Source organism: Plasmodium sp. gorilla clade G2, assembly GCF_900097015.1.
Source record: "Plasmodium sp. gorilla clade G2 genome assembly, chromosome: 14".
Classification (NCBI taxonomy): domain Eukaryota; phylum Apicomplexa; class Aconoidasida; order Haemosporida; family Plasmodiidae; genus Plasmodium; species Plasmodium adleri (nom. inval.).
Genome location: NC_041706.1, coordinates 1,929,971 through 1,949,012, shown reverse-complemented (window position 1 = coordinate 1,949,012; position 19,042 = coordinate 1,929,971). Strand labels below are relative to the sequence as shown.

At 16.2% G+C, this 19,042-nt stretch overlaps 6 protein-coding genes across 6 annotated transcripts; 4 read left to right on the top strand and 2 right to left on the bottom strand.

Moving 5' to 3' along the window:
* Window positions 1-1,449: 1,449 nt before the first annotated feature.
* Window positions 1,450-2,952, top strand: PADL01_1450100 (signal recognition particle subunit SRP54; the record flags this gene model as incomplete). The annotated part of the gene is made up of 1 exon (XM_028684789.1): window positions 1,450-2,952. The coding sequence occupies one exon, from the start codon at window positions 1,450-1,452 to the stop codon at window positions 2,950-2,952; it is 1,503 nt and encodes a 500-aa protein (XP_028540832.1).
* A 1,354-nt stretch (window positions 2,953-4,306) lies between these two features.
* On the bottom strand, window positions 4,307-6,404 carry PADL01_1450000 (serine/threonine protein kinase, putative; the record flags this gene model as incomplete). Its single annotated transcript, XM_028684788.1, has 9 exons — window positions 4,307-4,454; window positions 4,582-4,667; window positions 4,796-4,886; window positions 4,994-5,112; window positions 5,230-5,573; window positions 5,722-5,854; window positions 5,971-6,031; window positions 6,122-6,233; window positions 6,368-6,404. 9 exons carry the CDS (start codon window positions 6,402-6,404, stop codon window positions 4,307-4,309), a joined length of 1,131 nt encoding a protein of 376 aa, XP_028540831.1.
* A 2,575-nt stretch (window positions 6,405-8,979) lies between these two features.
* On the top strand, window positions 8,980-10,002 carry PADL01_1449900 (conserved Plasmodium protein, unknown function; the record flags this gene model as incomplete). Its single annotated transcript, XM_028684787.1, has 1 exon — window positions 8,980-10,002. The coding sequence occupies one exon, from the start codon at window positions 8,980-8,982 to the stop codon at window positions 10,000-10,002; it is 1,023 nt and encodes a 340-aa protein (XP_028540830.1).
* Window positions 10,003-10,444: 442 nt separating this feature from the next.
* Window positions 10,445-10,984, bottom strand: PADL01_1449800 (conserved Plasmodium protein, unknown function; the record flags this gene model as incomplete). The annotated part of the gene is made up of 1 exon (XM_028684786.1): window positions 10,445-10,984. One exon carries the CDS (start codon window positions 10,982-10,984, stop codon window positions 10,445-10,447), a length of 540 nt encoding a protein of 179 aa, XP_028540829.1.
* Window positions 10,985-11,950: 966 nt separating this feature from the next.
* On the top strand, window positions 11,951-15,457 carry PADL01_1449700 (exosome complex exonuclease RRP6; the record flags this gene model as incomplete). The annotated part of the gene is made up of 1 exon (XM_028684785.1): window positions 11,951-15,457. One exon carries the CDS (start codon window positions 11,951-11,953, stop codon window positions 15,455-15,457), a length of 3,507 nt encoding a protein of 1,168 aa, XP_028540828.1.
* Window positions 15,458-16,889: 1,432 nt separating this feature from the next.
* On the top strand, window positions 16,890-18,428 carry PADL01_1449600 (conserved Plasmodium protein, unknown function; the record flags this gene model as incomplete). The annotated part of the gene is made up of 1 exon (XM_028684784.1): window positions 16,890-18,428. One exon carries the CDS (start codon window positions 16,890-16,892, stop codon window positions 18,426-18,428), a length of 1,539 nt encoding a protein of 512 aa, XP_028540827.1.
* Window positions 18,429-19,042: the final 614 nt, after the last annotated feature.

The following is a 19,042-nucleotide window of genomic DNA, read 5'->3' as shown; positions in this document are numbered from 1 at the left end:
ATATTATGTATATATTAAAATATATATATACATACATTGATTATATATATTTTTTTAATATATTATATATTTATTTATTTTCATATATTTTTTTATTTTAATTATTTTTTTTTTTTTTATGAAAAATTCATTTTTTTCATTTATTTTATTATTTTATATATATAGTTATTAATATATTCTTATAATTACCTCTATATATATATAATATAATATTTTTATTATATAATTTTGAGGAATTAATAATATAAATATAAGGTTTTTTTTTTTTTATTTTTTTTTTCACAAATAAATAAATATATATATAATATATATTATATTTATGTAACAGTAAAGTATTATAAAAATATAATAGTTAAAATATAATTATTATAAAATTTTTATATAAGAATAATATAAATTTTAAATATATTTATGTTTGATTATAATTATGTATATGTTTTTATTATTTTATTTTTTTTGAGTCATTATATATATATTTATCTATATATATATATATAAAAAGTATATATATGAAAATATAATTGATGATTTATTACGATTAGTATAATAAAAAAAAAATATATATATATTTATATATATATATATTTTATTTTTGATATCATAACCTATATATTCTTTATACATATATATAAATATGTTAATAATTTGAGAGTGCTGTTGAACTCTTTATATACTTTTTTTTTTTAAAGATGTTTCTATATGGACATATATTATATACAACAAAATAATACATATATAATCATGTAGTAAAAAAAAAAAATGATAAATAAATACATTTGAAAAATATAAATATTTATTAAATATTTAATATATGTTTAATTATTTTTTTAAAATATATTTTATATATTATTCGTTCTGTTCCCCTTTTTTTTTTTTTTTTTTTTTTTTTTTTTATTTTATTTCTTCACCAATTTATTATTGTATAGTATATGTATTTTTTAATTTATAGACAGTATACACATTAAAATATTTACTTGAGAAATTATATATTTATTCATATAATCTGTGTGGCTTTATCATAAAGAGAAAAAAGAAAAGTTGTTTTCATATTTTTTCTTTTTTATTTTTTTGGTATTGTTATATATATATATATATATATATATATATATATATATATATATATATATATATTTATATATATTTATTTATATATTATTTTAATTTTTACATTACTTTTTATATATTTTATTTTTTAATATGGTTATTAAAACCCAGGTGATAAAGGACACCCGAGGTATCAGATTATCATATAAAATTTAATATATATATTATCATGTTATTTATAAAAACAGTCAGATGAAATTATTATTATGATAATTATGTAATATATATATATATATATATATATATATATATGTATTCATTTATATATCCCTTTTCTTATTTTTGTAAATAAAAAAAAAAAAAAAAAAAAAAAATTTTTTTTTCTTGTCATTATTTTTAAAAAAAATGGTTTTGACTGAACTGGGGACACAAATTACGAATGCGTTTCGAAAGCTTCAATCCTCCACATTGGCAGATGATGTAGTTATAGAAGAATGTTTAAAAGAAATAATAAGAGCTTTAATATTATCTGATATAAATGTAAGTTATTTAAAAGATATAAAGAGTAATATAAAGAATAATATAGAAAAGAATATAGATATATATGGAAACAATAAAAAGAGATTAGTACAAAAATATGTTGTAGAAGAATTAATAAAATTATTAGAAGGAAAAAAAGAGGGTTATAATCCTGTGAAAGGTAAAAGAAATGTTATATTGTTTGTTGGATTACAAGGAAGTGGAAAAACTACAACCTGTACAAAATATGCTCATTATTATCAAAAAAAAGGATTTAAAACTGCCTTAGTATGTGCTGATACATTTAGAGCAGGGGCATTTGATCAATTAAAACAGAATGCAGCAAAAGTAAAGATTCCGTTTTATGGTAGTTATTCAGAAGTAGATCCTGTAAAGATTGCTACTGATGGTGTAAATGCATTTTTAAAAGATAAATATGATTTAATAATTGTTGATAGTTCAGGTAGACATAAACAAGAAAATGAATTATTTGAAGAAATGATACAAGTAGAAAATTCCATAAAACCAGAAGAAATTATATTTGTAATTGATAGCCATATTGGTCAAAGTTGTCATGATCAAGCTATGGCATTTAAAAATTCTGTATCCTTAGGAAGTATAATTATAACAAAAATTGATGGACATGCTAAAGGTGGAGGTGCATTATCAGCAGTAGCAGCTACTGGATGTCCTATAACATTTATAGGAACAGGAGAACATGTAAATGATTTTGAAAAATTTGAAGCAAAATCTTTTGTATCTAGATTATTAGGTTTAGGTGATATAAGTGGACTTGTATCTACTATTAAAGAAGTTATAGATATAGACAAACAACCAGAATTAATGAATAGATTATCCAAAGGAAAATTTGTATTAAGAGATATGTATGATCAGTTTCAAAATGTTTTTAAAATGGGTAGTCTAAGTAAAGTTATGTCTATGATACCAGGATTTGGAAATAATTTAATTAGTAAAGGTACAGAAAAAGAAGGAATTGATAAAATAAAGAAATTTATGGTTATTATGGATTCAATGACAAATGAAGAATTAGATTGTATTAAACCTCTTAATGATAGTAGATGTTTAAGAATCGTAAAAGGTTCAGGTACTCGTCTTCAAGATATTAAAGAATTATTAGAACAATTCAAATTCTTACAAAAAATGGTTCTTAAAATGGGAAAATTAGGATTAAGAGAAAATAATATCAATAATTTAATGAGAAATCAAAAACAATTTATGAGCAAAATGAATAATATAATGGATCCAAATATGTTAAAACAATTAGGAGGAGCAAATAATATGGTTAACATTTTAAAAGAATTTACAAAGATGGATGACTTAGGAGGATCAATGGCTAATATGATGAAGCAAATGGGCCTTAAAAAATAAACCATAAAAAGCAAACTCAAAATATATGAAATGTGAAATATATACATATTTAATTATAGATTATCTTAGAGGGTTAAAACATGGTGTCTTTTTTTTTTTTTTTTTTTTTTCCTTTTTTTTATGTATATATGGCTCATTTTTGAATTAAATCGACAATTGAAAAAAAAAAAAAAAAAAAAAAGAGCAAAATGTTTTATTACGTTTTCGAATTATATATAATTAAAAAGAAGATATTACATGTACAAATATATAAATATATATATATATATTTCCATATATGTATATAATTTTTTATTTACATTTTTACATGTGAATGATTCATAATTATTTCCTTTATTTTTTTGTTCTATTTTTTTACATAATTATTTATATACACCCATTATTTAAAATAACTTTTAATATTATTATAATTCTATTTTTGTTAACACCTTAAAAGAATACAAAAAGGAAAAATATACAAATATATATATATATATATATATGTATTAATAAAGTATAGGAATTATTTATATTATATTTATATATAATTTTTTCTGTGTAATATTTTTAGTTCTTGCACAAAAAAAAAAAAAAAAAAAAAGTCTTCAAAGAAAAAACATCATTTAGATATAATTAAAAAAGAAATTAATAAAATTTAAAAGAATTAAAAAAAAAAATAAATAAATCAAAATATCAAAACATATAGACATTAGGTTTTTATTTATTTTTATAATATAATATTCAAATTTAAATAATTATAAATTAAAAATATAAAATAATCATATGACAGTTATATATAAATATATATATATATATATGTATGAATGAAATATCATATACATATATATATGAGGAAGTTATTTAAAAAGATTAAAAAATAATATGGTATGCAAAAAAAAAGAAAAAGGAAAAATTATAATAATATATATATATATAATATAATATATATATATATAATATAATATATATATATATATATATATTTATTTACAAATAACAATGGGTAATTAAAATCAAAAAAAAAAAGAAAAAAAAAAAAAAAAAAATAATAAAAGAAAAAGAAATATATACACACATATATATTTTTATTCATTTATTATATATTAATAAATATATTTAAAAAAATTTTGGAAAAGAAAAAAAAAAATAACAAATAACAAACAAAATTTAATTTTAAATATAAAAATATATATATATATATATATATATATATATATATATATATATGTATTATATATATATATTTTTATTTTTATTTTATTAAGACAAACATTTTCTTTTTTTTTATTTTTATTATCTTTAAATTGTACGGCTAATATTATTTAATTAGGTATAAAATAAAAAGAAAAAAAAAAAAAAAAAAAATGGACAATCATTAATTCGTTATTTTTTTTAAAAAGAAAGTATATCTTTTTTTTTTGTTAGCAAAAGAATCCTTATCGTTTTCAAAGGACTTATCTTTTATTTGGTTATCCTTAGCTTCTTCATCATAACTAGCTTTTTTCTTGTCCAATCTTAGTTTTCTACAAGGAAAAAAAAAAAAAAAAAAAAAGTAAATATATATATATATATATATATATATATGTATATAAATATTAAAAGTAAATTTATGAATTCTTTTCATTATTAGACATTATATTTGTTTATTACTTTATATATGATGCGGAATTAAATATTTTAAATTCGCAACTCGTAAGAGTTCCTCTTATCCATCTATGATTTAAAATGTCAGCACACTGAATTGGGAAAAAAAAAAAAAAAAAAATACAAAAATATATATAAATATTAATATATAAATATTAATATATAAATATTAATATATATATATTAAATAATTTTTTAATATTTTTATATATATTATTACACTAAATCTTTGATCCGGATCATGTACCAAAATATTTTCTAATAAATTTTTTAATCCTGGTTGGATATTTAAAGATTTCTCTTTTGATAATCTACAATAACAAAAAAAAAAAAAAAAAAAAAAATTAAAGGATATAAAAATATTTAAATTATGTTCAATATATTTATAAAATTAATATAATATTATTTTTATTATTACAATTCTGGTATATTTGCTTTAAGTATATTGTTATATAATTCATTTGCATTTTTTCCTGTAAAGGGTACTTTTCCTGTTATTATGAAAAATATTAAAACTCCTAAACTCCATATATCGATCTATTCAAAAAAAAAAAAAAAAATAAAAAATAAAAAATAAAAAATAATATATATAAAAATATATATATATATATTCTATAACACCTTAGTTAATATATATATATTTTATTTTTTTACCTTTATTCCATATTCTTTATTCTTTATAATTTCTGGAGCCAAATAAAAATCACTACCACAAACAGATCTACTTTTAACAACAGACTGATTTGAGGGAGTTATTTTAGCCAGACCAAAATCTGAGAGGACTACACTTTTTATATTATCTTTTGTTCGAAGTAAAATATTTTCTGGTTTTATATCTCTATGCATAATTTTCAATGCATTTATATATTGAATTGTCTTTGTTAATTTTATTATAATCACTCTAGCTTCAGAATGTGTACAGCTACCATTTATTTTTATATACTCAAATAAATTCCCTCCTTCACAATATTCCAGTATTAATTTTACAATATAATATTCTACAAAAAAAAAAAAAAAAATATAAAATAATAAAAAATATAAATATAATATATATCATATGAATAATCATGTATTCATATTATTCTTATTTTGATTGATTCATTGTTTATTTATATTGTTTTTTTTTTTTTTTTTTTTTATCATTACTTTTCCATATTTTTTCATGATAATCAAGTATTTTGACAATGTATGGATGCTTATTATTTATAGTTTTCATAATAAATAATTCTCTTTTAAAACAATTATAATGAGATGTTTTTTTGAGTGGGCAACACATGAGCTAAAAGGATATTAAAAAAAAAAAATATATATAATAATATTATATATATATATATATATATATCATTATTCGTTATATTAAAAAAAATAATAAATCAAAATATAAAATGTTGTTACCTTCATTGCACATTTTTTTTTATTTTCTCCTCGACAACAAAATACTTTAGAAAAATTACCACTACAAAAAAAAAAAAAATATATTATATATATATATTTAATATATATATTATTTCTTTATTTTTCTATTTCCATTTGTATTTCTTCTTACTCTCCAATTTTATTAATTATTTTATATTTTTTAATAAATTCTAAATTTGAATCATTTTCCTCATTTTTTTTTTGTCTCTTATTTTCAACTGATTCGTCCTTTACATTTTTATCTAAGAAAATAAAAAAAGGAATTTTTTTTCAATGTATTTTCAATATATTATATGGTATAAAATTTTTTCTCATTTTCCTTTTTTAATATATGCACAACATATATATATATATTATATTATATTCCTTATGTTACCTGAATTATTTTTTCTTTTACTTATGGTTGACCCCATTTTCTTATTTCTATTTATTCTATTTTTTCTTTCTTTTTTTTTTTTCTTTGTTTTATACGTATTGGGGGTTATTACAAAAAGATATACATAATATTTAAATTAAAAAAATTCAAGGTCATATAAAATATAATATGAGATATATGTGATTCATTCTAAATATATATATATGTATGTATTTATTTATTTTCCTTTTTGAATATTATATAAAAAAAGAAAAATATAAGATTCTACACTTGTTAATAGAACCAAGAAATAAAAAAAAAAAAAGCAGAATGAGATATAAAAAATTATAAAATAATAAAAGATTAAAAAAAATTAAAAGACATTCTTTCAAATGATAATTATTTATATGTTATGATAGAAATATATATAAAAAGGTATACACATATATATATATATAGAACAATATATATCCTTATATTGTTACATTTATACTTATATGTATAAATATATATACATTATATTATTCCTTAAAATATTAATCTATAACATTTTATAAATATATAAAAATTAATGAATACATGAAATACAAAAAAAAAAATTAAAATATATATACAATGTCATATTAATACATAATAAATATATATATATATAAACAACATCAAAAAAAAAAGAAAGGTTAAAAATTAGAAAATAAAAAAAATTAATATTTTAAATAATGTCTAATATATTAAAAAATATATAATATGAATAATATTGTTAAATAACAAGCCAAAGAATATTAATTATAACTTCTTTGTGATCATAAAAATGTAGTATATATATATATATATATATATATATAATATGTAAATACAAGAAAGCTTTAAATAATATTATTTTTAAGTATAAATAATTATTATATATTTCAATATAATTGAACATTATTATAAAAATAATGTGTGCTTAATTAATAATATATACATACATATATATTATATATATATGTACATATATTTATATATATTAAAAAGAAAGAATATATAATACTTATTCTCACATATAATATATGAATCTAGGCATGCAAAAAAAAAATTTATATAATCTTTAAATAAAAATATATATATATATATGAATGTACAAATTATATTATTCATATAGAAAAAAAAAAAAAAAGAAAAAGAATGAAAAAGAATGAAAGAAAGAAAGTATTCTATATATAATAAATAATAGAAAACTCATATAAATAAAATATATAATTATATATATAAAGAAATCCTCAAATGATTTCTAAAAAAATAAATGTTCAAAATTTTTTAATACAATAATTAAATATATAAATATATACAATATATAATATATAATATATAATTTTCTTTTGTTGGTTTCTTAAAATAATCTCAATACTAATTCTAAATAAGGTGTTTTTATAACAGCAAAAATTATAATATAAAAAAAAAATATATATTATTATAATATATAATATTATAAAAAATTATTTTTTGGATGACTTAAAAATTAGAAGAAAAGAAAAAAAAGAAAACAACTTGAAATCAAGAAACAATTTTTATATAATAATAAATTATAACATATATATTAAAAATATATTATATAATATATATATATACATAATATTTGTGTTTTATTAAAATATATATAAATATAAAAAAGTAAATTTTTTACTCTAAATATAAAATAGTATTTATTTTTTAATTTTTGAAGTTGAGAAAGAAAAAAAAAAAAAAAAAAAAATTAGGTTTTTTTTTTTTTATGTAATATTTTTACATATGTTTATTATATATATTTTTATATAATAATATAATTATATTGAACCCTATTTTCTTTTTTTTTCTTAATAAAAATATTATACATATATATATATATATATATAATATATATATTATTGCTCATTACTTAATATTGATTTAAAGGCAGGGCTCAGAGAAAAATAAAAAAAAAAAAAAAAAAAAAAAAAAAAAAGGAGAAAGTGAAATTAAAAATAAAATAATATATAATACATAATAAAAATTTATATATATTTTATAATGCATATTTATTATATATATATATATAAAATTTACTAAAAATATATTAATTTTATATTTATATATTATATGTTAAAATGTAAAATATATATTTACTTGTATATGTAAATTTTTCTATGTGCTATTTTACTTTTTCAGTGTAATTATTATAGAACTATTATGTTTTTTTTAAAAGAAAAAGAAAAATTCTTGACTTTTTTTATTTTTTTTTTATCATATTTTTTATATTTTTCTTATTTTTCTGTTTTATACAAAATAAACAAGGGCATGGCTAATAAATTGTATATATATATATAATAAATATTATTTTTTTTAATGTATATTTTTTGTGTAATATAGTTCTCATTTTTTTTTTTTTTTTTTTTTTTTTTGTTTAAATTTATCTTATAATAGGATTTAATATTTTTTAGTAAAAGTTTTAATAAATAAGCAGTTTTAATGTTTTGTGTATAAATATGTAATATTTGTTTATTTATTTATTATTTATTTTTTTTGTTATTGAATAAGTTTTTAGAAAATATTTTTATATATATATTATAATGATTGTCAAATTTTTTTTTACCTTTTAAGAATATGTACATGTATAATTTTTTCTTATAATTAAATAAAAAATGGATGAAACAACCTATGACGATTTCAATGCACATTTGCATAGTAATATAAACGATTATATGAATTATGAAAGTGATAGTAAAGAGAAAGAAAATGAAGCTAATAATGATAGCGAGAATTCTCAAAAGGAGGAAGATATAAATGATAACGATAATGTAAATAATATTAATAATAATATTGAGAATAATATTAATAATAATAATGATAATAATAATAATAATATTAGTAAAAATAAAAAAAATAAAAAAAAAAATGATGATGATGATAATTATAAAAAGTTAAAAAATGATGATGATATAAAACTTGCAGTAAAGATTGCTATACAGGTTTTATTAAATAATCAACCTTTTCCTATTAAGAGAGACGATCTTTTTTATACTATATCTATTTATGTTCCTAGTTGTAATACTAGTATAAAAAGAAAAGTTATATTAAGACTTTTAAAAAAACAACTTAATAATGTATTAGCATTAAATTTATTAACATTAAGTAGTAAAACGAAAACAGAATATTCACTTTCACAAAATATTTTTTATAAAGAACATAATGATTTATTATTATCAAATATAGATCATACTATTAGAGGTTTTTTAATTTTCCTTATTCCTTTTTTTAATGTATTTCATAATAAACTCCCACTTAATTATTTACTTTATCAATTAAATATGGCTGGTCATAATACATTAAAAACAAAAGAAGATATTATTAAAATTATAACTACACCTACACTTCATTCGAATATTGTATATACTAACATTTCAAATAATGATATAAATGATCCAATAGATCTTATCATCTATGCAAAAAAATTATCTTATATAGAATTTAATAATGAACAGTATGATGAAAATTCGATAGATGGATTCTATATTATACCTACACTCAGGTTCCAATATGAAATTAATATGAAAGCATATATTAATCAACTTATGAATATGCCTCACAAAAAATTTCAATTAAAAGATATGTATGTTTTATTTGATGAGAAATATTTTGTAGATATAAATTTTGATAACCTATAATTAGACACACATATAAATATATATATGTAAATATATATATATGATGTGTATTTGTGACAATATATTTTTTTTTTTTAATTTATTTTTTTGATATATTAAATGCCCACATATATATTTTGTATATATATACACAATAATAAAATTAATACATACATAAATGTAAATATATATATATATATATATATATGTATATTTATGGTTTATATTAAAAAAAAATTCTTATATATATTATTGATTTAAAAAAAAAAAAAAAAAACAAAATTTAATGCTTTTAAAAATTATATCATTTGTACAATGAATAAATAAAAAATATAACACGAAAAAAAAATAAAAAAAAATAAAAAAAAAAAATAATATGTTAATATAATAATAATTGAAATAAAATATAAATCATATATATATATATATATATATATATATATATATTTATTTATTTATTTATTTATAATTCCTTTTTGTCGTCTTTTATAAGAAAATTTTTTAATTCATTCCACAATTTCATTCTCTCTTCACCCATAAGACTTCCCTTTAATTTAGCTGAATGAATTTTTTTATCACAAAAATACCAGAGACTATATATTTCTTTATCATCTGATTCTGGATATCCATTTTTATCTTTTACATTTATTGGTGGTCCCAATTTTAATAAACTTGTTTGTTCTTTTAAACATTCAGATTTTTGCACACTATTAATATATTTCTCATATTGACTATCAATTAAAATACCTGTACAATTCAGGCAAAACTTACTAGGATACCATTTACTATGCTCATCAGTTTTATATTCGATATAATTACTTTCATCAATATCATCATAACAAATTAAGCAAATTAAATTTTGAGGAACATAAAGAGCATGTTCTTCTATTTCTTTTTCTTCTTCGCATGAAGAATTAAGTGATACTATATTTTGCTTTTCATGTTCATCTTTTTGATCTTTTAAAGTAGGACATGATATTTTTTCATTTGATGCGTTCGACATATTAAAATATACTACTATATAAATATATATAAACATATATATATTATATATATGTTATATATTATATATATATATGTGATTTCCCTATATATTTAATATATCTTACATTTTTTTTTATTACAATCATATCAATAATAATAACTAACGACCTATTTACAATAATTAAAAAATAAAAACAAAAAATATATAAATTACCTATAATTTTTTTTGAACTAAATATTTTTATTTTTATATTATTATAATTATTTTAAAAGAATATATCTATCTTTAATGTTATACAATATATTTCTTTTTTCTTTTTTTTATAATATTTTATATCATTTTGACATTTCAAAATAATATTATTATACCTATACATTTATAATATTTATAACTTAAAATATAAATAAATATATATTATGAATTAATAAAAATGAACATAAAAAAAAAATATTTATTTATGAATATTTACAAAAAAAGGTTTTTAACTATGATATATATAAATAATATAATTAAAATGTAATATATATATATATATATATGTATATATTATTTTTTCAATTAATATTTTTTATTCTTAATTTTTTTTTTTTTTTTTTTATTTATCTTTTTTTTTTGGCTATACCCAAAATAAAATATAATTAAATTATCATTTTAAAAATAAATAAGAATCTATGTTTTATTTTTCCTTTATTTTAATAATTACATATTTATTTATAATTTCTCTTTAAGATCCTGATAGGGAACAAATAAAAAATTAAAAAAATTAAGTAAATTTCAAATTTTACATATTTTTAATCAATATATACAATGAAGTACCAGAAAACGAAATCCTTAAAAAATATATATTATACATATATTTTTTTTTTTTTTTTTTTTTTTTTTTTTTTTTTAATTAAATGAAATTTTTTATTTGTCATTTTATTCCATAATTCATTTTATATTATTATTTTATTTTATTTATATATATTTGTAAGAATTTAAAATATGGAAGAATGTAGTAGAAAGCTAGAAGAATTATTAAAACAAAAAGAAAAAGGATTAGCCCAGGATGTATCAAATGTTAATAATAATAAAAGTAACAATTACATTAATAGTAATAATAATCACTCTATGATGAAGGAATTATTAAATAATGTTGTAGATATAATAAAGCTAACGAATAAAATTTCATATAATTCTTTATATAATGACAATATAGATGTGTTAAGAAATAATAATGTAGATATAAAAAATTTACAGAATGACTTACTAAAAATTGTGTATGATTTATTATATCATTCTAGTAATGAAATGAAACAAAAAGAATTAGTAAATATAAAAAATGATGATAATTGTAGTTTTTTAAAAGATAATTATCATATTATATCATCCACATTAGAAGAAATATATACTAGAATTAGACACAGTTTTCTTTTTTTTCATAAAGATATGAAAATGAATACAGATACATATAATAATAATAATAATAATAATGATTATAATACAAACAAGGATGTATCATCATATCAAAGAAACAATAATTATATAAATACAGAACATTCTAATATTACTGATAAGAAGTTTTTAGAAGAAAATAAAAATGAAAATATATTAAATCATCATATAATTAATAATAAAAATGAAAAAAATGATATTATTCAAATGGTTAAAAATAAAACTATAAAAGATGAAAATAAGGTGTATGTGAATGATGAAGATATAGTAATTATTAAAAATGATGATGATGATAATGATTTGAAAAAAATAAATATAAATGACAATGAACATATAAATGAATATGAAAAGATTCATTATAATAACCATTGTAATGATATATGTGCAGAAGAAAACACCAAAAGGTTTCATCATGAGGATATAAAAACCAAAAAAGATATTAATAAAAATAATGTAAAAAATAACAATAATAGTATTAATAATATGAAAGACAATAAATCATATAATAATATGATGAATGTAAAAATACAAAAAAATATAAAAAAAAAAAAAAAAGACAAAAAAATAAAAAATAAAACAGATATCGAATTTTTTAAAGAATATTCAAATAAAATACAAAATGGATGGTTACATCTAACAAATAATTATTCTAAATATTTCATTCCTAGAATTCCATTTAAATATAACCAATTAATTGAATTAGAAGATAATTTAATTGAGGCCATGAAGTGGCAAGAAGATAATATTAAAAAAAAATTAATTTTATTAAATATGCAAAGAAATTATGAAAATGATGAATTGGAAAATATAAATGTAAATGATATTATAAATAAAATATTTGATAATAATAGTAATAATAATAATAATATGTTAGATAATCATGTTGATGATTATAATAATAAATATAATGAAGAACATATTAATGACCAAACATTTATAGATGATGATAAAAATTCAGAGCATTCATTTGTATCCTCAGATATTTCCTTGTCTTCATACAAAGATAATGTTAATAAAGAATTATTTCATAAATTATTAAAAAAATTAAATAAAGAAATAAATAAATATTCTTATAAATTTAGTAATTTAAATCATCCATATAAATATGAAATAGAAAATATTATTAAAGAATATAGAAATTATGACAACAATTTTAAATTTTCAAATTTTTTACAAATAAATAATGAATTAAAAAAATTGGAAGATGTAAATAAAAAAACATATAAAATAATACATAATAAAAACGATTTAATGAATATGATAAATGATATAAAATTAAATTATCCTGAAAAAAAAATTTCTATTATGATAAAAGTAAATTATAAAAGAACATATAGAGGATTTACATCTATTATTATGATAGGAACGAATAATATGAATTATATAATTGATGTTTTTAATATTTTTGAAGATTTATATGTAATCAATGATATAACAACAGATCCTAATATATTAAAAATTACGTATAATGCTCCAAATATTATAACACAACTACAAAAAGATTTCTCTATATATTTTATTAATATTTTTGATATAGATATATGTTGTAATTATCTAAATTTAAAAAACGATCTGAATTATTTAATATATAATTATTTTAATACTATACTTTATTATAAAAATAAAATAATTCAAAACGTTTTAATCACACGACCAATAGAAGCAGATATGATTGATCTGATACAAAATGAATTTTCTTTTTTATATGATCTTTTTGATTATATCAAAATGGATGTATATTATAATTATATATTTAATAATAATAAAATAGAAAACTCGAAACATATGAAAATGCAGATACAAAATGATAATGTAGATGAAAATTGTGATAATACATCTGAATATCATTCAAAAGATGAGGGAATACAAACTTATAAAGATGATGAAGATACAAAGGATATTATTAATAAACAACATATATATGTTAATTTTCAAACATTGAAATGCAGTGATATATCAGAAGAAGAAAAAAAAAATGGAGAACAAATTATAAGAAATATATTTATAGAAAGTAATCTTTTATGTCATAATATGGTTAAACTAAAAGATGTTTGTAATATTGAAAAGACAAAAGAACACATAAAAAATATTGTTAATACATCATATAATATCAATGCATGTGATCATTTAATATATAATATTTTATATTGGAGGGAAGAACTAGCCAAAAAGTTAGATGAAACACCTGATAGTATAATTAATATTCATAATATAATATCCATTCTTTTAAACATGTCTACTACATTATCAAGTTTAAAAAATAATATCATACCTTTATCAAATATTATATCAGAAAATTTAGAGACATTACTAGAAATAATAATAAAATCAAGTATGCATGAAAAAAAAAAAAATCATAATCAATTTTATGACGATTATATTAATAATCAAAATGATAATATGAATGATGAACAAAATAATATCAAATTATATACCCATAATAAAAATAATAATTTATATAGTCATAATAATATCGATTCAGTTATTCTTACAAATTTACATTTTCATTATATTTCAAACGATCAAAAAGCTCTTGAAAAAAATAGTGATACTCAAAAAGATATATTACAAAATGAAGAAAAAGAAATAGCTCATTCGAACATTCATATAAAAAATTCTTTTCTTTTAGAACAAACTCTTTTTTCGGATGACGAAAATGATAAATCTTATATCAATAATATAAATTATATAAAAAATCTAAATATTATAAAAAGAAATCCTTATTTAAAACATAAAGAATATAGTTCCCAGCCAAAATTAATTCATTTGAATAAAAACACTCATATGAATAATTTTAACAATAATGATAATTATAATGAAAATATAAAAAATAGCTCAGTGGTTAAGAAAAGCATTGATAAAAATATTGATAAAAATATTTATAAAAGTATTGATAAAAATATTGATAAAAATATTGATAAAAATATTGAAAAAAATATTCATAATAATAAAAAGAAAGATAAAAATATTTATCAATCATACAATCAACAATATAATATTAAGAAAACAAAGGGTTTATACAGCAAAAATATATTAAGCGAAATAAATAGACAATAAAAAATTTATTATCATTCAGTATGCACACTTATATATATATATATATGTATATATATGTATATATATATATAGGTATATATTTATGTATACCTTTATATATCATATACAATCCTTATATATTTCCTTCTTTTTTTTTTGTAATACTAAATATACAAACAATTTAAAGATAATATTATGATCAATTTGTATATATATATATATATTAATAGTTGTAAGGTTATTAAAACAAAATGTTAATTAAAATTATTATTATAGTATAAAAAAAATTTTATATGTATATAATTAATTCTTTCATATATTTCTTTTCATGCACCTCAATTTGTATAATATATATATGGTATATATATATGTATTTATTTATAGACATAAAAATTCATAAAAAAGATTCATTTTTTTTTTTTTTTTAATAATATTTCCTATTTTTTGTATATTTATATATATTTACTTTTTCCTTTTTATGTTGTATATAATTTATCCTCTTTGTTAAATTTTAAAATATTATTTTTATATTTTATTCACATGGTATTTTTTTTACAATTTCACATTTTAAAAATTGTTATTTTTTAAATTTTTAGTTCAAATGTAATTATTTGTTTTATATTTGATTTTTAACAATTCCTTTTGTTTATAAAAAAATTAAAAAAAAGAATAAGAAGAAAAATAAGAAAAATTAAAATACATGTAATACATGTATATTTTTTTGATTTTGCATATATATATATATATATATATATATATATATATATTTTCTTAAAATATATAACCAAATATAATATATATGAATAAATCAAAATAATGTACAAATAATAGTTGCAGTTGTATATTTAATAAATTAGACAGAAAGATATATATAATACTTCAATCAAATTTGTAAAAATATGTAAATATTTAAAATACACACATTATATATATAGAAAAATATATATTTATATAATAATATCATAACAGTTCTGAATTTTTTTTACTTATTATATATATTCTTTTTATGTATGCAAATTGAATAATATCTTTAATGATGAATATTTATGGTATTTTAAATTTAATTTTATTTAGTTAGCCATTTTGACATAAATATATATATATATGTATGTATGTATGTATTTTTTTTTTTTTTTTTTTTTTTTTTTTTCCCCATTTAATTACAATCTTATTATATTATTCTCCAAAAATGTAACATTTTTAACTATATAATTATATATATATATAATATACACACATATATAATATTATATATAGATTTTATTTTGTTCATATATTTTATTTTATAATATATATTTTATATCAACTTATAAAAACCAATATTTCAATTTTTTTTTTTTTTTTTTTTTTTTTTTCCAACCAAAAGATTGGTCAGGATAATTTTTTCATTTACCTTGCATGGTCATAAAAAAAAAAAAAAAAAAAAAAAAAAAAAGGAACAACATAATGAAATATGGCTAGCACTACTTTAAAAGAAACAAAAAGTATGGAAAAAGAGAATGAAAAAAAGTTATCTACAAATGATATAAAATATGACATAACAAATGATGAGAATTATAAAAAATTAAAAGAAGATAAAAAGAGATTAAAAAAGGAACTGTTATCTAAAGAAAGTGAAATAAGTAGTTTAAAGAAAATATTAGATGACCGAGATAAAGAAACAAAATCCAATTATATATCTTTAAATGAAGCTAGGAAAATTACTTATAAAGCATTAAGAAAAGGATCAGCAGCACAATTATTTATAAACTTGATAGAAAGTAATAATATAAATTATAAATTAAAAAAAGACGCTCTTAATAAATTAATTACGAATGCTTTTGGTGCTATACGTCATGAAAAAAAAGATAGATATTCAGAAATTTTTAAATATACGGATTCGCATTTGAAATTGTTTAGACAAGAACAGTTAATTCTACTAGCAGAGAATGAAAGATTAACAATACAACTGAAAGATTTAAAAAAACAATTATTAGATAATAAAATAGAATATATGAAAAAAAACGAAAGGAACTTAATTACATGTATGAAAAGAAATACAAAAGACAATAACAAAATTTATAATAAATATAATAATATAGATAGTAATTATACTACTTATAATAATAATAATAATGATGATGATAATGATAATGATTATGTAGAATTAGATGCTGATATTGTTGAAAAAAATTTTAATAATTTTATAAAGAATATAAAAATAGCTCAATTAAAATTATTATATTATGCATTCAGAAAATTGAGTAATAATTTGTATTATAATTATGACCCAATAAATAATAACACAAGTATGTTGTATTCATTAAAACAAGGAATAGAAAAGTTGAATAATATTATGAAATATAAAATAAATAAAAAAATATCAAATATATTTTATATGTTATTATTTTATAATTCAAATCATTTTATATATAATACAATGAAAAATAAAAAACAACACAATAAAAATAACAAAAAAGATCATATGATTTTTTCTCATCATATAAATGAATATAGTAATTATAATTATCCTAATATAAAAAATAATAATAATCAAGGAATATCAAACTATGTTTTTAAACCTTATTATTATGATACATTACCAAGTGCATCCTATGATAATAGAAATAAAATATATAATAAAAATAATGATAATAATAATAATGATAATAATTATAAATATAATAATTATAATAATATGGAATCATCAATATATAAATTTAAAAAAGATTGTATTATAAGAGATATAAATTATAAAGACAGATTTTATTTTGAACCTATATTATATAACACCAACCAAAATATTAATAAGCATATCAATAAAACAAATAACATCAATCATACTAATGTACCTAGAAATTCTTATATTGATTTAGTAATACAAAATAAAAAAGAAAATCAAGAAAAAAATGAACATACATATTCTAGTGAATTGGATTTTATGAGTGATTTTAATTCATATAGCAAAGAAAAATTTATTGATATGTTTATAACTGAAACGAGTAAAACGTAACATATAAAAATTTAACCAATCAATATATTAATATATATATATATATTTAGCATATTGTATAATTTTTAATGCACCTTGTAATATATTCATTATGTATACATGTGTAACATTATATATACTTTTCATTTTTAAAATTAAAAAATATAAAAGTAAATATATTATATATATATATATTATATATTTCTCTTTTTTTTTTTTTTTTTTTTTTTTTCTTGTATTAATTAATTATACTAGGTTTATTTAATATATTTAACTTTTATATTATGTTATGGTGTATTTTTTCCTTTTTAAAAACAACCTTATATGAATAATATAAAAATTATAATATATATATATATATTTACTATATTGTTATTTTTTTATGAGCCATAATTTTAATGTGTAAATGTTTTATATGTTGCTATTTTTCCATAAAATTATAAAAAAAGTAATATTCATTCAGAATTATATATTTATAAACGTTTTAAAGGATCTCCTATTTTTCTATTCTTTAATTTTCCTTTTTTATATAAAAGGAATTCATGTATCACACACAAATAATATATAATATAATATATTTAATATTTTTTATAAGTTTTTTTTGGTTATGTTCTATATTTTTTTTTCAATTCGAT